Source organism: Lotus japonicus, chromosome 4, assembly GCF_012489685.1.
Source record: "Lotus japonicus ecotype B-129 chromosome 4, LjGifu_v1.2".
NCBI classification, from domain to species: domain Eukaryota; kingdom Viridiplantae; phylum Streptophyta; class Magnoliopsida; order Fabales; family Fabaceae; genus Lotus; species Lotus japonicus.
Window position 1 is genome coordinate 16,236,556 of NC_080044.1, and position 24,408 is coordinate 16,260,963.

The following is a 24,408-nucleotide window of genomic DNA, read 5'->3' on the forward strand; positions in this document are numbered from 1 at the left end:
CATAAGACATTAAACAACCTTTAAACCTTTTAATAATGATAATAATCTCGAAGGAAAGCTTAGGAGTCAAATCTTAGTTTTTGGAAAACGAGAAGTGTCGTCGGATCCAAGTGTTGAGATATTGAGAGGTTTTGAGTATGTTGATACTCTTGTGCTCTGGGAGCAGTTGTGTTGTTGGGCTATCTGAGAGATAAGCCGGGAAACGGGTAGTTTCCGAGTATGTTGATGCTCTTTGCTCGTTGAGCAGTGTTGACCATCGGATAGAGATGAGTCGGATGATTTGAAGATCATCATGAGTTACAGTTTATACCTTCGGGTACAGTTTATGCCTTCGGGTACAGTTTATGCCTTCGGGTACAGTTTATACCTTCGGGTAATTCGGACATCGACGGGGGATATGATCGACCGTGAGGTTAGGATCGACCTGTTGATTGTCGGGCATAGCGGAGGGAAAAGTCGACCCGCAGGGTTAGGACTGATCCGGCTATGTCAAGGTTGTAAGTGACACTCGAGGGTTATGGTCGACACAATGCCAGTGTTAGGACCGACTCGATCGTGCCCAGCCTACTTCTTCCGGAATCGTCGAGATTGACGTTGCATTGACATATCATGCACTCTAATTATATTCGTTGGGTTTTGGATGAGTTGATGTTGATAAACATCGTTATGTGTTTTGATGAGTAGATGTTGATAAATATCGTTACGTGCTTTGATGATTGAATTGTACTAGAGATTTGATAACATGCTATGTTTAAACCTTAGGGTAGACAATGCAGAACTTATATGTATATATAAAATATATATATACCCCTTACACTTTACCTATTGTCTTGTATTCTCTATACTATATTCCGTAAGTTGACCCTTGCACGTGCTACCTGTGTTTGGGGGGCTATGTATGCCCTTTTTGTCAGATGTCGTCGATGGATTCTTTCGTGATTCTTCGTCGTTCGGGGAAGACCCGGAGCGAAATGACTACTACTGAGCCTTCGACGTGGACCCGGACTTCATGCATGACCAGATGAGAGTCGATGATGAAAGTATAGGGGATGGGTGTTTAGAGTCTACTAAGGTTGGGTGTTAGTGTCATAGCTCTGACTTATTCTTATTTTTGAGGGCTTGTGTTGCTGACACTTGACCTATCCTTTTGGGATTGTACATTTTGCCTACGGGCGTTACACTTTTCTACTTTCCGTCACTGGAGGTTACTCGTGACGAGGTTGCTACTTACAGCGGGGGCTGTAATTATAATTGTACGTTAGTTCGGTTATCTTTAGTTGTTGAGTTTCATTTCCTTTGGTCTCTAATATTATTATCGAAAAAAATATATATTTCACGTTTTCCGCATTAGGTTTCTTTTGGTTACTAAAGTGACGCCACCGAAATCGGGGTGTTACAGAGTTGGAGTCCCACATTGTTAAGTATGGGTGAGGAGAAGATTTTATAAAAGATGTGACTCATAAACCTAATGCCTTAAGATTTTGGGTTAAGATGTAGCGTCAATATCTCTTGATGTCTTTCTCCTCAGCCCATGGGCTTCCCTGTCTCCCCCAACAAGTGGTATCAGAGCCGATGGTCCGTGGGACCATGGTAACGACTCCTTGTGTCGAAAGTCTTCCTAGCAGTGTGGCTAGGCGGCGGGTTCCGTTCAGCAGCGAACGGCGGAGCAAGGGTGGATATGCTTCCGCGGGGGGGGGGCATGATAATGTGGTGGTGACTCGCACTTGAGGGTGAGATTGTTGAGAATTCAAGTGCGGAGTTGGAGTCTCACATTGGTTAAGTATGAGTGAGAAGAAGACTTTATGAGAGATGTGACCCATAAACCTAATGCCTTAAGGTTTTGGGTTAAGATGTGACGTCGATATCTTTTGGTGTCTTACTTCTCGGCCCATGGGTTCCCTTGTCTCCCCCAACACCCTTTAGGCTGAATTCAGGGAGTCGACTCACAAGTGTGTTGAAGCCACCAAAATTGCAGGGTTTGCTTTTGCCACCTCTTCTCTAGTTGTCTCTGTATATTACCTTATCTTCAGCTCTTTTTCTATTTCTTCTTTACTTCCATTTTCCATCATAGTTTGCATGATTCATTTAATTAAAAGCAAAATTGAGTAGTTTCTGTTTGATGATATGGTAAAGATCAAATTTTGATTTTTTTTTCATTATTGTTGGAGGATCTGCTCCTGATTTCTAAGTAGTTCATTGTTTAGTATCCATTGAAATGGGAGGGATTATAGTCTAATAGAACTGTGACTAGTGTATCAGTATGATAATTTAAAAATAGAGTTTTTTTTGTGAAATATAATCATCAAATGAAAAAAAAGAGAGCAGGAATCATGTTATACTCCTTGGAAGCATCTGGGAAGCCAGACAGCTTCAGTGGGGAGTTTCTAGTGCCATCATACCGTGGATCTTCCTTCTTGGACCCAAAGGGAAGAGGTGCTTCAACTGGTTATGACAATGTTGACGCATTGCCTTCTGGTGGCAGAGGAGATGAGGAAGAACTTGCTAAGGAGAACAACAAGAGTGCTTCTTCATCCAAAGGGAAGATCACATTGAGCGTGACACAGAGCAAGCCTGATACCAGTGATGTGATTGGTGTGTTCGAGAGCATTCAACCGTCCGACACTGATTTGGGAGCGAAAGCTCCAAAGGATGTGAAGATCCAGGGAGTTTGGTATGCTCAGCTTGATTCATAGACAACTTTATCTCTCTTCTGCTTTATTTTGTATTTTGTTGTAACTTCACAGTGTTGCTGCAATTACCTTTGACACAACTGTCCAAGCATAAGAGTGTTATCCTTATTTGAATGTATACTATCGACTTTCAATTATAATGCATGAAAATGTCAAAGGTTTAAATTAATGGTGTGTGTGTGAGTGTCTGTTTTACAGCTTCTGTTCTGGAATTCGATAGGTCACCCTTGTATTTAAAGAGATGCTTCATTGAATCCCGGAATGTAGCTCAACTATGTGATCTGAATATGGTGTTAGACTGTAAGTTACTCTTTTCTTCCTGCTCTGCATTTAGTGGTTTGATAGCAGAAGAAAACAAATGTGGTTGCATTTGCCTCCTCAGCTCTGGTTCACAAAAATTATCAAACATATATTTTGAACTGAAGTGAACATAAACTGGGGGATTTTAATCAATTACCATCATAATCTTAAGGCCTGCATGCTCTAATTTTATCTGCCATTTTTATTGCCATGTTAAAAATCAATCCAAACAAACTTTGATTTTCCTAGACAATGATTTCATCTCTTAAAATTAGTTCCCATGCCTTAGTCTTTTGAGTTTTTGGTTTTACAAAGAAGTTTGGGATATTTCTTGTGGAAATTCATCCATCATTTACATTTACCTTAGCTTTGTGAGTAAGTGGAGGTCAGAAAGCTAGTGAATTACAGTTTGGACTGCCAACCAGGCCTCATCCTTTGGATGAAGGTGATAAATCTCAGGGTATTTGTCGTTGTTCTTGGCGAGCGTGGTTCTTTGAGAATGGGTAGGTGAGACCCTCAGTTCTCATCGCGAGCCTAGTCATTTTGCAGATCCCCTGGTGGCTATCATGGTCGGTAAAGAGGTTTCAAAGTTTACTCATCATTATTCTCGACATGTTTCGGAGTTTGACGGATGATTTATGTTCAACGTTTACTGAACATGTCGTGGGTATCACATGTAAAACATATAGTGATTTTGGAAAAGTATCATGCATTACATTAATGAATTTGATGGATTTGATGGTTCTGGTGTGTAAAGCTTATTCATGTAATATTATACCTTGACATGATTGTGTTGAATGCTTCTCACTCCTCTATTTTGTCTCTTGGTTTTTCTCTCCTCTTTTATCTATGATAGCTACTGGATAAAAAATTGCGTCGTTGAAATATGTGGGACAAGTCTATGGATGTAGATAGAGAATTATATGCTATGCACCGAAGTTATTAAGTCATAAAAGCAATTGGTGGATAAGAGAATATGATTTAGGATCATGTTTTATGGTATTTACTAGAGTTAAGTTTAATGGTAAATGTAGTAGAATAAGGCATAGACATAGTTGTAAGTTTAAATGATAAGTGTTGATGTTATAATCGGAGGTTGAAAAGGCATTTTTAAGGATATATTTTAAATTTGTAGTGTAATAGTAACTCTTGTTGGTGTCACAAGAATGAACGTCATAAAAAGAACTTTAATGGTCACATGAAACATTTGGTGATACAAGCTAATTGGGAGACCAATGTGACTAACATTTGAAAGAATCACACACAAATTTGCCAGTTTTTGTTGTAGGGTAATCTAAGTGGTTGGTTGTATCGTTCACTAATTGAAGTTACTATTCAATCGTGTACGTTGTATGTATATTACTTTTGATTCTATTTACCCTTCTCTTTAAATAAAGAAATAAATAGATTACCAAAAATATTCATTTAGTTGAATCAGTCTTTCACTTTGACCACATGGAAAATTAAAGGACATAAATACTTCAAAACTACCACATTAATAACCCTTTGATAACGCAACAGACAAATAGTAATAAATGATTTTGAAAATTAATCTAATACTCATTTAAAATATATTATTGATTTTTATATAGTAACTCTCGTGGAGTTACAAGATTGAACGTCATAATAAGAACATTAATTACCACGTAAAACATTTGGTTATACAGACTAATTGAGAGACCAATGTGACAAACATTTAAAAAAATTAAGGACAATTTTGCCAATTTTTGTCGTAGAGTAATCTAAGTGGTTGGTTGTATCACTCACGGACTGAAGTTACTATTCAATCGTGTGTTGTATGTATATTACCTATGGTTCTATTTACCTTTCTCCTAAAATAAAGAAATACATAGATTAAAAAAATTATTTATTTAGTTGAATCAGCATCTCACTTTGACCACATGAAAAATTAAAGAAGGACATAAATATTTCAAAACTGTCACATTAATAACCCTTTGAAAAAATTAGAAAAAATGCAACAAACAAATGGTAATAAATGCCTTTGAAAATTAAATTAATACTCCTTAAAATATATTTATGTTTTATATATATTTAATATCTATTTCACTAAGTGAAATGTTGTGGTGGATCAAAACTCTTTAAGCAAGTAGTTGGGGGTTCAATTCTCGACTCATGTAAATGAAAAAAGCTCATTAGACAGCCTCTACTGCTTAGTGCACTGATGATGAGGCAGTGTATTAATCTTACACCTACCAGTTGTAGTGATACCTTGGATAAGATTGGTTTTACCACTTTGTTAAAAAAACAAATAACGCCTTACCATATTAAACAGGTAATTCTTTAAAAAAAAATATCAATGTGGTAATTAGTCAATTCCATCCAAAATAAAAATTAATGCGAGCAATAAATTCATTAAATTCAATTCTACGACTTTATGGGTTATTATTAATTAATGCGACAATGTCCATTAATTCTCACACGTCAGTCATAAATGTTATGGAAAAAAAAACTGCTCCAAAACTCCTATATAATGACTCACAATACCCATTGCAAATCACCTCTTCTAGATAAGAACCTTCAATTCACTCCCCCTCTCAATCTCCACAATCACCCAGCCAAGTTTCTTCACCATGGCCATTGCAAACAACTCTAGCCATGCTTCCTTTGCTGCCTACGCTCGAGCTATCGAAAAATATTCTACTCCAGTTATATTAACTCCTAGGACAATTGGAGACAATAACCAAACCAAGGTTGGTGTCACTTATGAAGGTGTGAATCCTTCATCTAAATCAACTGTGGATCGTACTGAGAAGGACATGGTTTCTGGTCATCAGATCAATGAAGATTTTGATGGTAAGATTCGTAGTGGTCCACACATAAAAAATGGACCATATCCGTGTCCACAGTGCGAAAAAAAATTTGTGACATCTCAGCACTTTGCTTCGCATGCCCGTGATCACTACAAGTATGAAAGCAAAGACCAGAGGAGGAAGAGAACTTTATCAAAATTTCAAAGGAGAAATTTTGCCCTTAAAAAGGTTAGTGGTGGACTCACTGTCGTTCCCATTCCTTTTGAGGGTGCAGGGACATCAAGGGTTTCTAGTGAAGAAGACCCTACTCATGGAATGGAAGCTCTTGGTGATGGATTAGCGGGTGAAAAAATCAAATTAGAGCCTTCTGCATAATTTCTCTAATGTGTTAGAATAATGTCGGTTTTTAGGGTTTCGTATCCTTGTGTCGTTTGTAGTGTTGGTGTTGTTGTTTGGGTCAGGAAGCCAATGTTAAGGGCTTTAATATTTATGCATTTGTGCTTATAAACATTTATGTATGACCTATCACCATCAGTATTTTGTTTTTTTTTTTTTTTTGCTGCTTGGACTTTCATCTGTTTGACTTAGTGATTAATCTTTCAATTTTCCAGTAATATATCAGTGTTTTTGTTTCTGTCATTAAATACTAGATTCGTGTTGATGTGAACTATAGCTTTGTTTTACCTCATAGATAACAACCTTTCAAAGTCAATAATTTTTTTTGAATGACACTTACACTCAATAATTTATATTAAGGACTAAACTCAAGTAAAGTGACACTTACAAATTAATCAAGTTTCATACTGATAGATATACAATAAAGTACCACAAAATCACAATACATTATAGGCTGGCATGTCTTTAAGCTAAAATCTGATACTGAATTGGTATAATAGCCTAGGAGTTGGTTGTGACACCTTGACAGGTGGAGAAGATATGGTGAGCTTTTTGACATATAAATAGGGTTTGCCTTCCAGGACTACTATGAATGGTGGCCTTGCTTCTTGGATACTTGTGTATTATGTCTTAGTCCCTTTGCACTTGCTCCCTTGTGTAGCAATTGAGTTGTTCTACTAATTTCATCTTTTTCATTTTTGTACTCCTACTTTTGTTCTGGTTGTGACTACTCATGTGCTCCTTATTAATAATTTTTTTGGCTTATAAAAAATATTATAGGCTCGCTTGATTTAAATTACTTAAACATTAGAAAATTGAAAATAAAAAAGGAAAGAAAAATACACTCATCCACAAAAACAATTTGCTCTAGATCTCTAAATAGTTAGAACTCAACTTCAACGTATTTTTTTACCTTGATAGAGATGTGTGCTTCAGTATTGCGCTGACTGTGCTATCGTACTGCTTGATGCTAGATTCAATTGGATGGGCTGGACAAGAGAAGAGGTAACCTTCATTGCAACTTCCATTGATCGAGTGTTAGTTGCCTTTTCTTTTGACCCAGGTGGGAAAGTTTACCAAGCCAACCTTTGCTTTTGTAGTTCTCCCAATGACAACTCATCTATTCTCAAAGCCCTTATTTTTGAAATAAATTTGGCAAAAATATAACTCTTCTAAAAAATACACTACACAGAGTTTTGAACTCCATAAGAGTCCAACAATCGTCGACATATGGTTTTGTCATTAACATCGAGTTCAACTAAAAAACCAAAGGTGACAGTGACAATTACAATGAATGATGACATAGAGAAGGAAATGAAAAAGAAAATAAGTGACAATATAAGATAACCACCATGTGCATATTGTCATTGATAGTGCCATTGCGATAACAAGTCACACATATACAAAATATTGCACAAAATTTCAAGTTTCTACCAATTTTCACTAGTTCTCGACCAATGGTAGACAAATAAAGAAATTAAGAAAAAAATCATTATGATCAAGAACATGTTGGAGATGTTGTTGATATAAAACTGCCCCAAAAATATCATTCTAAATACCAGTTTATATAATATTTGAATAAGTTAATGCTCGACACACGTATATATAGAAAAAAAAATTCACATCACTTTGAATTATATGCTTTCTTGCTACTTCATACTTTTCGTATTTAAAAGTTATAACAAGTTTATACTTGGCGTATATAATTCTCATTCAAATTGTATTCTGTTTTAATCATATTACTTGTTATGATTAAAATATCTATTAAGCTTATGTTATATTTTAAATTAATGAATTATTGGATTTTGTATAAAGTTTTATGTAATTTTGACTTAGATGACAATTTGGGTGGAATCCCTAATATTAACTATGAAGACTCATCTAAAAACAAATAAAACAATCTAAAGTCGACGAAATCTATTGAAGTGGGTGAGTTCCAAATAATGACATTTAAAAGTTCTTAAAAAGGTTTTTCTAAATTTTTTTACATGAAAATGTTAAATGGTAAAGTAATATGCAAAAGATCGCATAGGAGTTCCTTGGAAGAGTTGTCAATTGAGGTAAAAATTGCGTTAGTATTTCTAGGTTAAGTAGTTTATTCCTATCAAAACCTTTTACATATTCATCGATAATCATACTGAAACTTTATAAAGAATTTGAAAAAAGTAAGTATTCATTCAAAGGATGAGAGCTATCAATTAAAGAGTGAATCGCTCAATCGTGTGTTGTATGTATATTACCTATGGTTCTATTTACCTTTCTCCTAAAATAAAGAAATATATAGATTAAAAAATTTATTTTTTAGTAGAATCAGCCTCTCACTTTGACTACATGAAATATTAAAGAAGGACATAAATATTTCAAAACTGTCACATTAATAACCCTTTGAAAGAAGCAGAAAAAATGCAACAAACAAATAGTAATAAATGTCTTTCAAAATTAAATTAATACTCATTAAAATATATTTATGTTTTATATATATTTAATATCTATTCACTAAGTGAAATGTTGTGGTGGTTCAACACTCTTTAAGCAAGTAGTTGGGGATTCAATTCTCGACTCATGCGAATGAAAAAAACTTATTAGTCAGCCTCTACTGCTTAGTGCACTGAGGATGAGGCAATGTATTAGTCTAACAACTACCAGCTATAGTGATACCTTGGATAAGATTGTTTTTACCACTTTGTTAAAAACCAAATAACACCTTACCACATTAATGTGGTAATTGGCTTAATCACACTTTTGGTCCCCCATGAAAGCGATATGTGCCATCAGTGTCCCTAAAAATCTCATTCTGCATCCCCAACGTTAACCTCCGTTAACAGTTTTGATCCCTAGGCAGTTTTCCATCCAAAAATTAATGGTTTAGGGGATCAAAAGTGCAATTAAGCTGAAAAGATTGATGAAAAATAAAAAATCCAAAAACATTAATGTTGTTCTTCATCTTCATCATCTTCCTCTATTATCTTCAAACCCAAAATCCGAGAAATATCCAAAAAAAATCAAACCCATAGCAGACCCAGATTACACATCTTAACACCCCACACTACTACTTTTTTAAAAAAACTAAACTCATTGCAAACCAAAATTGGGGAAAACGCTACATAGCATACCACACCCCACCATGTATCCCCAAACACTCCATCCAAAATCCTCCATACTCACCCAACGCCCATAGCAAAACCATAAACAACAAATCCACTAGCCACCTATAAACAGCATATCAGCAACAACCACAACATATGCGAGGGAGTACACCGGGTTCAAAATTTTCAGATCTGAAAGCATTCCCCAAAAGACCCGTAGCACATGAACCCAGAAGCATTGAAAGACTCCAAGAGAGTCAAATTTGTGAGAGAACCTGTTCACGTTGATACCCACCACTCTAGAGAATCAACGCTGCAAGCCACCACTGCGCACCTTCTGAAGCCATCTTCGTCGTTGTTCCTCACTGCAGTAATCACCTTGGAAGCCACTGATCTCTCTCTCTCTCTCTCTCTCTCTCTCTCTCTCTCTCTCGTAAGTGGAAAACCTGAATCTTGTCTGATTTCTGGATTGATTTAGGTTTTATAAGATTATAAGGTTGATTGGGGCAAGCTGATTTCTGGGTTTATTGCTTCTATGTATGCTGATTTCTGAGTTTATTGATCCGAAACCTAATCCCCAATCTTGGTGGATGAGGTGAGAAGGTTTGGTTCAAGAGTGGATGAAGGTGATTTTGATTAGAGTGGGAGGATTTTTTATTTATTGGGAGGATAAATTTTATTTTGATTTAGTACGTTTATATGAAGATAATGGAAAAATGGAATGAAGACAATGAATATCCGGGTTTTTCAGATGAAGGTTTCTATCCTAACAATCATGTTTTTTGGGTTTTTTAATTTATTTTATTGTTATGGTTTAATTACATTTTTGTCCTTAGAAACGTTAGTTTTTGGATGGAAAACTGTCCGGGGACCAAAACTGTTAACGGAGGTTAACGTTGGGGATGCAGAATGAGATTTTTAAAGTTTAGGGACCCCGATGGCACATATCGCTTTCGTGGGGGACCAAAAGTGCGATTAAGCCGTGGTAATTCTTTAAAAAAAATATTAATGTGGTAATTAGTCAATTCAACTCAAAATAAAAATTAATGCGAGCAATCAATTCATTGAATTCAATTCTACGACTTTATGGGTTATTATTAATTAATGTGACAATGTCCATTAAATTCTCACACGTAAGCCATAAATGTTATGAAAAAAAACTAATGATAAACTCTTATATAATGACTCACAAAACTCATTGCAAATCACTTTATCCATATAAGAACCTTCAACTCACTCCCTCTCTCAATCACCACTGTAATTCTAGATCCCTTAGAACAGATGTCCTGCACGATGCTGGGACAATCGATTAGAACAATATGACTGAAAACGCACAAACACAGGTACAAATAAAAAAAGAACAAGACACAGCAAGTTGTTAACCCAGTTCGGTGAAACTTCACCTACGTCTGGTTACCTTTCGCCCAAAGAAAAGGAATTCCACTATCTCAAGATCTAGGTGTTACAGACACACATGAACACATCAAGTTCATTGTTCTTAACCTAGTCTACCCAGTGGTCTTCTACTTAGAACCACAGCCTAAGTATGAGAGCCCCTCTCACTTTTCCTCAATCACTGCCTTAGTGATTGGTAACAACAATAACTCAAAGTTTGTTTGACACTCAAACGCAACACAGAACAAGGTCTTACTTTATAGAATCAATGAGCAAGACTTGTTCACAATCAACAACGACAAAGAACAACTTACACTCTCAAAAACACTCAATCTTCAATATAATTCTCCGTGTCTTCAAGCTTCAGTTCTTTGTCCTTTTATACTTCAGCAGAGGCGGCACTAGGGTTTCTTGGGCTGAAGAACAAATCTAATCCAACTCATATCAGCACAGAATCTTCCAAGATATGATATGAGTGATTAACGACTTAAGAATAGAAACAAATCTCCAATCACTGATTTGTTCCAACAATAAACAACCCGCGTATATCTCCCTTTAATAAGTTACTTGAATCTCAAGTAATAACAAATCACATCCTCTAAACTAATAACAAAGGGACCCACATTGCATGCCAGTAAGGACAAATGTCCTGGCCTTCACACAAGCAGATGTCACAACATCGGCTAGGACATCAGGTTGTTTTTAACAAAATGTATGACAACAAAGGAACAACAATCTCCCCCTTTGTCAAATTTTGTCTAAAAACAACTTCACAACCATAGAGGGTAAATCACATAGAGTCAGCAGCGGAAAAAAAACTCCCCCTCAAAACAATGCATCTTTGTAGCCAACCAGAGAGGAACTCCCCCTCAAATGATGAATCCATGTAGACTGCTTGAAGTATAAATACCATATGCATAGCAGCACACACACAAACTAACACACCAAATAATGCTTGAACAGAACCAGTAGAATACTTGAAGAAACAACTTGAAGAACTAGTACATAACCGGTCTTGAATAAGTCTTCATGATTATTACAGAACAGAACCAGAATACCAAGTCTTCAAAGCAAAATGAAAGAACGACAAACCAACCAACAAAAACAACAACAACAACAACACTACTCCCCCTTTTTAGCACAGATTTGGCAAAGATGGAAAGAATTAAAGCACAGCCAAATAAGAGTCAACTAGTATAACTACTAGGACAAGTACTAAACATCAGAAGAAGAAGAGTGCTCATCTTCATTGTGTAACACCCTCTAATCCCCTTGTTTATTTTAAACTTACATCAGAGTGATTATACGCATATTCAAAGAGAGCATTACAAAAATATTCCAAGACTACATATTTCCTCAATAACATATGTCATGTTCTCAAACTTTAGATCGAAATATTTCATAAAATAATCATACTTCATCTTTTATGCATTGCACAACGGAAATAAATAGAATCATCAAAAAATCATCTTCCAGACATACTTCAATAAAAAAAATTCAGTAAAAGAAGTATAGGCATTATGGCCATCAAAAAACGTCAACTCCATGTAACTCAAGTTTACAAAAGAAAGAACCAAAAAGAGTTGTCAATTACTCTCATCAAAATAATTTATTAAACCACGTCCCCCAATGTTACATACAGAGCAATTGACCCTCATACTACTAGATAACTATCTAAATAACAGTATATAGCTCTCTGTCTACTTCTCATGAGATGCTCCACTAGCACATGTACCTGTACGATGTCGCATAGAACATCATTCCAACAGAAGGGTGAGAACTTCATCATATAATTAAGCATAATAACAGGTAATGAAAGAACAATACAGAAGTTTACATTATAAAAAACTTTCTCTTCACAATTATACTTTCCTTACTCATTATTTCCAAAGACAGTTCTACTTAGCAACTTTGTTCCACACTAAAATATCTTTAACAAAGTAAACGTCATCCAAACTTTTACTAACAACATCATTCACAGATATTCACCAACAACAACTATCACAGTTCTTATATTTCTTCCATCACATAGGACCACTCAAAAACGTGAGACTCAATGTGTGACTCTAATGCACATGCATGTGGTACCAATTGTTAACCTTAGCGGTATCATCGCGTTCACACAGAACAATTAACCACCAAATAAAGTCTATCAGACTTCCAGAACTACCCCGGTTTAGGGACATTCTCTAGCTCCGCAGTAACTAGCAGACATACCTCTGTCACCGGGTTCTGGAACACTCTCTAGCACCGCAGTAACTAGCAGACATGTCTATTGACTGTATAAAGTGTATTTGTGCAAACATCTCAACTCTATACATGCATTATATAGCATATTTCTTCATCACTTTCCATAATGAAAATCTCGTCATATTTGCTCAAACAACACTTCAACCTGTTATCAAATAATCACATTTGCAAAACAGCAATACAACAATTCTCACTTCATCAACAACCAATTCCAATAATTCATCTTATTGAATTCAAAATATGCATTTTCACCAATTCAAATAAATCACCATAATCCATATACCCAAAATTCAAAAGAGTACCCAAATTAAATAACAGATACAGTAATAATTTTCTGAAAAACAAGTACAGTAATCCGTTTTCTGAAAAACAGCAGGCACATCGGTCACTAAAAACGATCTCCAGGACTCATTACTAAACTAAAAATTACGTTCTTTACACGCATAGAAAGCTGATTAAAAACCCTACAATTTCTTAGTTTACCAAATTTTCATTTGAACCTTAGAACTGGGTGATATCAGACCACGAAGTTCGCTGTCCAGCACAGAAACTGACAGAAACAGCAGGTACATCGGTCACTAAAAACGATCTCTAGAACTCATTACTAAACCCAAAATTACGTTCTTTATACGCCTGGAAAGCTGATTAAAAACCCTACAATTTCTTAGTTTACCAAATTTTTATTTGAACGCCAGAACTGGGTGATATCGGACCAAGAAGTTCTCTGTCCAGCACAGAAAACTGACAGAAACACTTCTACCTCAAAATCAAATTTCGAAAATTCCGAATTCAGGGTTCCTAGGCATGGCTCTACATCAACCTATCATCATACTACAATTATAGGATAAAGCTCACACCATTACCGTGATTGATGATGAACCCTAGTTCTCTTCCTTTCCTCTTCCTTCTTCTTTCACGCGTCCTCTTCTTTCTTTTTCTTCTTCTTTCACGCGTCCTCTTCTTTCTTTTCTTTAGCTGCTTCCCCATCCTTATTAAACCATCTAAACCTAATTCCTCAAGGGCTAAACTAAAAATCCTAAAATCTCTCCTAGTCCTTGTCTCTATTTTTAATCCTAACTTCCACCCCCTAACTCTCTTCCATTTCATAAAACACACCCAGCATCACAAAAAAATATTTTATTTCATTAAAGTATTATTATATCACCTATTAAACCACCATACAATATAATCTTAATTAAAATAAAATATCAACATTATTTGAATTAAAAACGGGGTGTTACACATTGTCTGCAGATCCTTCCTTCTCAGCAGCAGCTGCAGGCTCACCTTCTTGACCAGCTTCCTCCTTGAGACTTTGAATCAACGCATCCACCTTAAGCTTTCTTGCAGCAGCAACCCTGATGGTTTCTTGCAACTCCTTAGAAATATCTTTCAATTCAGAAAGAACACTCTTTGTTCCAGAAGCTGACTAAGAAGCAGGCACAGATGTCCTATTGGATGGCAGATCAATGTCCAGGACATGAGGTTCCAAGAATAAGCGATGATCCAAGGTAATAGGATTTCCTCTGGGAAAGGGCACATCATTCACACCATGAATATGAGGATGTTGTTTCAGTATGATAGCAGTCAGAAGTGAAGGAAAAGAGACAGGAAGCTTCACTGCACAAGTCTCAGCATGCTTCAGGGTTTGAGTAAATACAAAAGAGCCAAAATCAAAATGAATCTCAGTTCCTATACGGTAGATCAACTTGGCCAGCATAGCAGAGACGGCAGAGGTATGATTAGAGGGAATCCAATTCACCACTCCAATCCTATTCAAAATTGCATACTTCATAGTCAAATATCCAGTAGAGAGAAGCTTCTTGGCAGGCCATTTCGTCACCTTTTCTCCAGTCAATTCTTCAGCAATGGTGTCCAGAGAGAGTTCTTCTTCAACAAATTCAACCACACTCCTCTCGAGTGCTTTATTTATGATTGCAGGAGAGAAATTCACACACTGACCCCTCACATAGACTTTTCTAAATTCAGGACTGGCAGGATTGCCAACATCATCAGACAAATTGACTTGGAACTCCTTCACTAGCCTATCATAACACTTGCTTATCTCCATAACAGTCTTCCTCAAACCAGCTCTTGTGATAAGAGCAACAATCTCCTTGCATTCCAAAACATCAGACCCAATTTCCCTTTCCTTAGCAATACGTCTCTAGAAGACATACTTCCATTTGATGGCATTCTCAGCAGCATGAAAAGAAACATTATCAAGTGGAATTGAAGGAATATCCTGGGGAATGCGCTTACCAGAAAACTTCTTTCTCTTAGAAGCCGTGATGTCCAGGACATCGGCTTCAACATCCGAATCTGAAACCAGTTCAACCCTGGAAACCTTCTTCTTCTTCACAGTAGTCTTCTTTACCTTCTTGCCAGAGGACTCCACAACCTTTTGCTTTCCCTTACTTTGCACATCCACTAGTTTTGATTTTGAAGACACAGGAGTGGGCTTTGCTTTCTTCTTTTGGCTCATAGGGGTTTCTCCAACAGATGCCCTTCTTCTTTTAAGTATCCTGGCAACAAGACTCGCCAAGGGTACTTCCTCTGAATCTTCACCATCAGAGATTGTCTCATCTGAGGAATGTGTAGACGTTGCGACATCATCTTCATCATTTGCAGAAACAAAAGAGTTTGAAACATCCTCAGACACAAGGGCTTCAGGGTTTTGTATTGGAGTTGCACGAGACTTGTAATGCTTCCTGGATAGAGTTGAGTTCTTCTTGGATTGAGCGCAAGAACTTGTGTGCAAACCCATAACCCTAGCACCACCAGCAGTTCTCTCTATCTTTCCCTTCACATATTCTTTCTTGCCTGTAGACATGGTGAAATGGTAATGCAGAAAGAACAAGTACAAGAATTGAGAGAATTGTAAGTAAAGAGAACCGGAGATTGTGAGATCAAGATTAGCAGTTTGTTGTGAGATTGGAATGAGGTCGTTGATGATGATTATATAGCAGTTGAGTGGGAAGGAAGCAATGATGTCACAACGGCAGTTAATGGTAGTTACAAGAAAACTAGCCGTTAGATTGAAAAAGGGCGTTAATTGCTATGCTCCTTCGAAGAGACAAATCCCAAGGTTACCTCTTAATTTATCAAATGTAGCAGCATCCAAGGGTTTGGTAAAAATATCAGCCAATTGTTTCTCTGTGGGAACATGTTCCAAAGTGACAATTTTGTCCTCAACCAACTTCCTGATGAAATGATGTCTGATATCTATGTGTTTGGTTCCGCTATGTTGAATGGGATTCTTTGCAATGTTAATGACACTTAAATTGTCACAATACAATGTCATGACATCTTGCTTGACTTCATACTTCTTCAACATTTGCTTCATCCAAACAAGTTGAGTGCAACTACTCCCCGCTGCAATGTATTCTGCTTCAGCTGTGGATAGAGAGACACAATTTTTCTTCTTACTGAACCATGAAATCAGATTGTTCCCAAGGAAGAAGCAACCTCCAGATGTACTCTTCCTATCATCAGCACTCCCTGCCCAATCTGCATCACAATACCCTACAAGAGAAGAATTTGTATCATGTGTGTAAAGAATGCCATAGTCACATGTACCATTTATGTATTTGATAATTCTTTTCACTTGTAAGAGATGACTTGTCTTTGGTGCAGCTTGATATCTTGCACAGGCACCCACAGCAAAGGTAATATCTGGTCTACTAGCAGTGAGGTACAAGAGGCTTCCAATCATGCTTCTATACAAGCTTTGGTCAACATCCTCTCCCTGATTATCTTTTGTCAACTTGATATGAGTAGCAGCAAGAGTCCTTTTATGCCCAGATTTATCAAGACCAAACTTCTTAACAATACCTCTGGCATACTTACTTTGAGAGATGAACATGGAGTCTTCCATTTGCTTGATCTGAAGTCCCAGAAAGTAATTTAACTCACCAACTAAACTCATCTCAAATTCTGACTTCATCTGTTGGACGAAATGTTCCACCATCGGGTTCGACATCCCACCAAAAACAATATCATCAACATATATCTGAGATATCATGAGTTTTCCTCTTTCATTCTTCACAAACAATGTCTTATCAATTCCTCCTTTGCAATAGCCATTCTTAACCAGGAAATCTGTGAGTCGTTCATACCATGCTCTAGGAGCCTGTTTTAATCCATACAAGGCTTTCTTGAGTTTGTACACATGATCAGGATGATGTGGATCTATAAATCCCTTTGGCTGTTCAACATACACCTCCTCATTCAGATATCCATTCAGAAAAGCACTTTTGACATCCATTTGGAATAATCTGAATTTCAAAAGACAAGCAACTCCCAACAAGAGCCTAATGGATTCCAGCCTAGCCACAGGAGCAAAAGTTTCTTCAAAGTCTACCCCTTCTATCTGAGTGTATCCTTGAGCAACAAGTCTTGCTTTGTTCCTAGTCACAACACCATTCTCATCTGACTTGTTTTTGAAGATCCACTTAGTGCTTATGACATTTAATCCTTCAGGTCAAGGAATGAGATCCCACGCTTCATTTCTTCTAAACTGGTCAAGTTCCTCTTGCATTGCATTTATCCAGTACTCATCTGTTAGGGCCTCTTTGACATTCTTTGGTTCCATCTTGGAGATGAAACATTCATGAGCAATGTAGCTTCTGGCCCTGGTGGTAACACCTTCTTTAGGATCACCAATAATATTTTCTTGAGGGTGATTCTTTTGGATTCTGATGGAAGGACCTTTATTGGCAGTGGTCATCTTTTCTTCTTGTTCATCTGAGCTTACATCTGACTCGATGTCGAGGTCAACTGTTGGGACATTGGCTTGGACATGTGGACCATCCTCATCTTCTGTTGCAGTAGTGTCCTCCCTTCCACTTGGTTGATCATCAATAGAGACATTTACTGATTCCATCATGACCTCTGTTCGAGAGTTGTACACTCTGTAGGCCTTGTTGTTTGTAGAATACCCCATGAAGATTCCCTCATCACTCTTAGGATCCAGCTTTCTTCTTTGATCACGATCAGCCAAAATGTAACATTCCTTTCCAGAGTTCATATAGTGTGACTGCAGTTCTTGCTCTAATGGTTACTCTATTATGGATGTAGTGTAACACCCCGATTTCGGTGGCGTCACTTTAGTAACCAAAATAAACTTAATGCGGAAAAACGTGAAGATTTTTTTTTAATATAATAACTAAGACAAGACTGAATTAAATAAAACCCAAATGCGAAAAGTAATAAAACTAATATACAATATATAAACAGCCCCGCTGTAAGTAGCAACCTCGTCACGAGTAAACCTCCAGTGACGGGTAATAGAAGAGTAGCGCCCGTAGGCAATATGTACAAACCGAATGAAAGGGTGAAGTGTCCGCAACACCATCCCTCAAAACTGAGAATAAGTTGACCCAATGGTCTGAAAATAAGACCTCCTAAGTCCAACCAACTCTCTGTGATTCCCGTAAGGAAACCACACAAAAAGCTATAGGCGGAACTACCCTGTCCCCTAAAGAAGCAAATGAAACAAGACTGTCAGAGCTAAACTCTACTCCTACACTAATCCTAACTCGAGGAGCTCATACCAACACTCAAAACTATGTGCTAGCATGATCGTCGTCTGAATCAGAATCCAGAACAACTAAGTCTACCAACCATATCCGTCCTCCCCTCGCAACCGCAGTACGCTCTGATGCTGGACTCACGGGCTTAGGGCCCGAACCCTGATCATCAATGATCGCAACGGTGGGTGCACTAGACCCTGCCGAAGGCACTCCCACTGGCTCCTCCTCTGAGGGATCCTCCTCGTCTGAAGACAACGGTGGTGGTGGTGGTCCTCCAAGTCCTGGTCCACAGTGAACGCCCGGTGGCAAGTTGAAGCTGACAGAGCATCTCCTCAACACTCCTGACCTCAGGAGTCCTCCACTATCTACGTGGTCCTCCATGATGCGCCCCGAATACGTCGCTCGATGGCTCGCGGGGTCAACCACCCACGACCCGGGGTCGTCCTGATCGATCATCTCGTACCTAATCCCCCCCGAAGGGTGGACCATTGTGAACCAGTCCGCAATGGACATCTGACAAAAGGCGTTGTCCGCCAAAACACACACAGAAGACGCGAGGGTCAACTCCAAAGAACTATGTAGATAATAAACCCAATAGGTACAGATAATAAATAGCCGCTTAGGCTTATAGCTAGGGATAACATCCTAGGGTTGCATGTTGCACAATAACATAAACGCAATAATAACAGATAGCATGTTCCAAATAGGATTAACAAGTAGCAATCACACTCAACAACTAAATTAGTATGCATGTTGCATGATATGTATGCAGGTTAACCCAGTCAACCAATATGCAATCCGGAACGGATGGACATCAACGGATCAGCCCAAGCACCAGCCACGGTGGGACCATTTCGGCCCGCGTGCCTCTTACTCCAACAACAGCGGTAGTCAGATCAGTCGTAACCCGTAGGTCTGCCATTTCGGTCTGCTACAAGAGACGTCTACAGACGCTCTTACACGGAAATCCGGGTCTTATGACCATTTTGGAATCCGACGAGGTCCAGAGTACGTCCTGTGTTAATACCTCATTAATGTTGCATGAATGCAGGATGATTAGACAAACAACGTCTCCGAATCTCACTCGACACGTCGCCACGTGTTCTAGGTAAATTAAAGTCTCTAAAAGCTTACCCTAAGGTAAAGTCGATTCTGCGACAAAAGACACTTCTTCACAACAACACATAACTCACGATGATCTCCAAATCATCCGACTCATCTCAATCCGATGGTCACAACTGCTCAACGAGCACAGAGTATCACACTCTCGGAAACTAACGGTTTCCCGGACTTATCCCCAGGATAGCCCAACAACATAGCTGCTCCAACAGCACAACAACAAACGCTGCTCTAACAGCACCACAACATCTACATACTCGAAGCCTCTCAACTTTCTCAATACTGGGATCCGACGACACTTCTCGTTTTCCAAAACTAAGATTTGACTTCCACGCCTTCCTTTCGAGTTTATTATCATTAATTAAAGATTTAGAGGTTGTTTAATGTCTTATGAGTTTTCTTTACAAAATACTATCCTTTTAGACTTATCGCAAATCCTATAAGTTCTCGGGATCTCCAAATCCCCAATGACTCCAGAGAATGTCTCGATCCATACACATCATAACAAGGTCCGAATCTCATTCGTCCTATCAAACTTTCTTAAAACTCTCAAAATAAAATCGACATGACCTGCCCGCTATTCTCACCATTCAGAATCTCAGATCTCATTGCATAAGTATAAATAACTCAGCACAACCAATCAACATGTCATATATCAATATATTAAGCAATAACCACATAGCACTTAGCATATAAGGCATGCACCACACATCCTAAATTACCCAATTAGCACTTAGCATGTAATCCACTCATCAAAAACATTCAGTAGATGCATCATCTACATTGTCAGCCGAAGCCTCAGAAAACATTTTCCAATCACACACAATCCAGTGCATAAACAGTAAACAATGTCGAAAGCATCGAACCTAAGTATTAACTAGAGATTCAGTGAGAAGCCCTCACCTGTAGGTTCTCCAGAATGATCGTCTAACGCTTCCTCGCAAGCAAAGCCTTGTTCCTCGGGAAACTCTTCAAAAGCACCTTTAGAACAAAACCACATAAATCAATCAAAATCTATCGGAGACTAAGCTATCAATACGTACTAAGGTTACACGAAGTAATCTATACTCTAAGGTACGATAATCTAGCGCGAAAGACAAGTTTTCGGAAAAGGAAATTTTCCTCCTCCCCCCTAATAGGTTCGGCCACTTTTCACAATTAGGAGACTCGATTTTTCTTCGATCAAACTTGGTTCCTATGCTATCATTAGCCGTAACTAAGGGTATTCTGAACTCGGAAAAATTATCGGATCAAAAACTGTCGCAGGGGTATTTTGGTCATGATTTTTAACTTAGAAATTTCAAACTGAAATCCCAAAAACCAAATTTGACAGGGACGTTACTAACGATGTTTATGACAACTAATCCTACTAGCACTAAGCTAAGGCGATAGTTTTCAGCCTAAAGGTTGAAGCTTTACTCCAAAAACTCCAAAAATGGGTATTTTAGGCTAAAATTGATTCCGGCGGAATTCCGGCGACATAACGGAAAATCTAACCCGGCAGAAGTGATCTTGGGCACATAAGGAAGAGGTTTAGAATCAGAAATGAAATATTCAGGATAGTTTTGCAAAAACCTCAAAACTATCAGCTCAGAAAAGTCTACAGAAAAGCTATGGAAAAAGCGATCAGAGGTAAGGATTAGCGACTATACCTCGAAACCTTGAAGCAGCAACTAACGGATCAACGATCAAGCAAGTAATGAAGAAAAACTCTTCTTCCTTCTTCCTTGTTGAAGCTCGCGGCCTTGGAGAGAAAAATGGAGGAGTTTTGTGTTTTTTTCTCACTTGCTTGCTATATATAGAAGATGGAAATTCGCGGGAAAATGAAAGTTTCGCGAATCTGATTTTTCCGGCGTCATTCTCCGTGAATACTAAGATATGTTTTGGCAAAAGAATTCCAAAACTAAAAAGATGTCTCCTTGTATTTTTGGCAACTAATGCATAGTCGGTGTAAAACTATTTTACCCGATAAGTTGCTTTTTGCATCGAATGTCGGAATGGAAAACTTCCTTCTGAAGAAAGATTGAAATCATCAAGAGAAATGGGTGTACGCGTGTAGAATCTTCATTTGATGTTCCGAATAGAAAAAGTCCTCATAGTCGGGTAATTCTAGGGTTTTGAAACACCAGGGTTTCAGTTTCGGCAAACTTCCGATGATTGGAATCGGACGTTCGTAGATCCTAGAGTTTCGCCTCGAAACGATTGTGATATATGGAAAAAGAGAAGTTCTAACATTTCTCTGAAGATTTTTGGAATTAACTTCCATCGTGCCTAAAAGTGAAAATTAGCTACATACTAGGGTTTCTGACCTAGGTTTAAGCGTATAACGATCGTGCTATAACTTTTATCAATTCTAATACAATCCTTAAACTTTTCCTGAACTTTCTCCTTCATAAATTTATTTCATTTAATAAACTTTTGTTCAGGTTTCCCTTCGCATTACATCAACCCTAATCGTGAATAAGAAGTTTATTCACTTAGCATAAGTTTAAAAACTTGGGCCTTACATGTAGCATGCAGTGCTCATAGCTTCAGCCCAGAATCTGTTGGAGATTTTCCTTGCATGCAGCATTACTCTGGTAGATTCTTGAAGAGTCCTATTTTTCCTTTCAACAATCACATTCTGTTGAGGAGTGATGGGAGCTGAGAATTCATGACTTATACCTTCTGAATCACAAAAGTCAGAGAATTTAGAGTTCTCAAATTCTCTTCCATGGTCACTTCTGATCCTTACTATGGCACAGTTCTTCTCAGTTTGAAGCTTTAGACATAACTTCTTGAATATGTCAAATGTTTCAGATTTCTCTCTCATGAAGTCAATCCAAGTGTACCTGGAAAAATCATCAACACACACATACACATATTTCTTACCTCCCAAGCTTTCAACTTGCATGGGCCCCATTAGATCCATGTGAAGTAGTTCAAGGACTTTTGTTGTAGTTGGATGTTGGAGCTTTGCATGAGACGCTTTGGTCAGCTTCCCAATCTTGCATTCCCCACATATTTTACCTTCATCTATTTTTAACTTTGGTAGACCTCGAACAGCCTCTTCAGAGATAACTTTCTGCATACTCTTGAGATTGATGTGACCTAGACGTTGGTGCCATAGATTCAATTCATCCACCTTTGATATCAAGCATCTAGACACTTGTGCTTTCTCTTGTAGAACCCACATGTAGCAATTGTCTTTAGACCTGACACCTCTCATCACAACCTTATGACTACTAGTAGTAACCATACATTCTGTCTTGCTAAACAACACATTTAGATCTTGATCACACAATTGACTTATACTGATTAGGTTTGCAGCCACTACCTTGACTAGTAGAACATTATTCAGATCTGGAGATCCAGAGTTTACCAGCTTTCCAATGCCTTTGATTTTTCCTTTAGCACCATCTCCAAAGGTAACAGATTTACAGGAGTATTCTTTAAGATTTTCCAGATACTCCTTGTTTCCAGTCATGTGTTTTGAGCAACCACTATCAAAATACCAGTCTTCACTTGATGAAACTCTGAAAGATGTGTGGGCTATGAGGCAAGAGACTTCACCTTTGGGAATCCAAGCCTTCTTGGATGATTTGAGGACCTTCTGAATCTGGGGATATCCATATAGCTTGAAGCAGTAAGGCTTAATGTGACCAAACCTACCACAGTAATGACATCTCCAAGGAGTTGGTGCAGTAAACTTCTGAGTATTTGTATGCTGAGGCACATGTTGTGACATCGGGTTTAACATCCGATAGTTAACTGGATTTTTGAACTCAGAGTTTTCTTTAGCACTCACAAACTTCTTTGATGCTTTCTGATTTCCCTTATTCTCATACTTGTAACTGAAATCAATGCCTTTCACACTTCTTCCTTGCTTGCTAGTTTCTTCCAAGATCTCATCTAGCATGTTGGATCCACTGTTCAGCATACGCACTGATTTATATGTAGTTTCAAGTTTTCCTGTCAGAGTGGACACCTTTTCTTGAAGCTCAGCAATTGTTAGGAGAAGTTTGGCCTTTTCTACAGTTTCAACATCTTTCAGTTTTGTATTCCATTCCTCAAGATCATCCTCTAATTTATCAATGGTTCCCCTCAGGTTTTCATTTTCAGTCTTGAGTAGTTCTACCTCATCCCCTTGCTCCTTCAACCTCTTGCAATTTTCTTTCCATTTGATGTCCAACAGCCTGTAGGTCTCCTCTAGCTCTTCATATGTCATCTCATCCCCACTGGAATCTGAGTCATTAACAGCTCCTAAAAAGGCATTCACTTTGTTGGCAGATAATTCTTCCTCATCCTCAATATCCTCATCTGACCATGTAACTACCATGCCTTTCTTCTGTTTCTTCAAATAGGTTGCACACTCAGATCTAATGTGACCATACCCCTCACATTCATGACACTGAACACCCTTGCCTTGGCCTGATTTGTCTTCCTCTTTGGCCTTTCGCTGGGAATTGAAGGATTTGGAGTTGTCTGACTTAATGTCCTGGACATTAGGCTTATTTCTTCTGTCTATCTTCCTTAGAGCTCTATTGAATTTTCTAGCAAGAAGAGCCAAGGCTTCTGATAAATTCTCACTTTCACTGTCAGCATCATCTCCTTCAGCAGTGTTGGATACAAAGGCAATACTGTTGGTCTTCTTCTTAGGTTTCTCACCCATTTTCAACTCATACGTCTGCAACGAACCAATCAGCTCATCCACTTTCAAACTGCTAATATCTTGAGCTTCTTCAATAGCAGTGACCTTCATTGCAAACTTGCTGGTTACAGACCTCAAGATTTTCCTCACAAGCTTTTCATCTGACATGGGTTCTCCCAGAGCAAATGAAGCATTTGACAGATCACGAACACGCATGTGATATTCAGAAATTGTCTC

At 38.0% G+C, this 24,408-nt stretch overlaps 3 protein-coding genes and 1 long non-coding RNA gene across 4 annotated transcripts; 1 reads left to right on the forward strand and 3 right to left on the reverse strand.

Moving 5' to 3' along the window:
• The first annotated feature begins 2,330 nt into the window (after positions 1-2,330).
• Positions 2,331-2,841, forward strand: LOC130712377 (oxygen-evolving enhancer protein 1, chloroplastic-like). The gene has a single exon (XM_057562213.1). The coding sequence runs from the start codon at positions 2,331-2,333 to the stop codon at positions 2,691-2,693; it is 363 nt and encodes a 120-aa protein (XP_057418196.1). The 3' UTR covers positions 2,694-2,841.
• A 9,250-nt stretch (positions 2,842-12,091) lies between these two features.
• On the reverse strand, positions 12,092-13,979 carry LOC130710058 (uncharacterized). Its single transcript, XR_009010276.1, has 2 exons — positions 13,752-13,979; positions 12,092-12,373 (listed from the first exon to the last, which is right to left on the reverse strand). It is a non-coding gene; the product is annotated as an uncharacterized LOC130710058 (long non-coding RNA).
• A 146-nt stretch (positions 13,980-14,125) lies between these two features.
• On the reverse strand, positions 14,126-14,959 carry LOC130712378 (uncharacterized). Its single transcript, XM_057562214.1, has 2 exons — positions 14,429-14,959; positions 14,126-14,317 (listed from the first exon to the last, which is right to left on the reverse strand). The coding sequence occupies exons 1-2, from the start codon at positions 14,957-14,959 to the stop codon at positions 14,126-14,128; spliced, it is 723 nt and encodes a 240-aa protein (XP_057418197.1).
• A 2,412-nt stretch (positions 14,960-17,371) lies between these two features.
• On the reverse strand, positions 17,372-24,192 carry LOC130712379 (uncharacterized). Its single transcript, XM_057562215.1, has 5 exons — positions 23,938-24,192; positions 23,329-23,874; positions 22,413-23,139; positions 22,117-22,208; positions 17,372-17,926 (listed from the first exon to the last, which is right to left on the reverse strand). The coding sequence occupies exons 1-5, from the start codon at positions 24,190-24,192 to the stop codon at positions 17,372-17,374; spliced, it is 2,175 nt and encodes a 724-aa protein (XP_057418198.1).
• Positions 24,193-24,408: the final 216 nt, after the last annotated feature.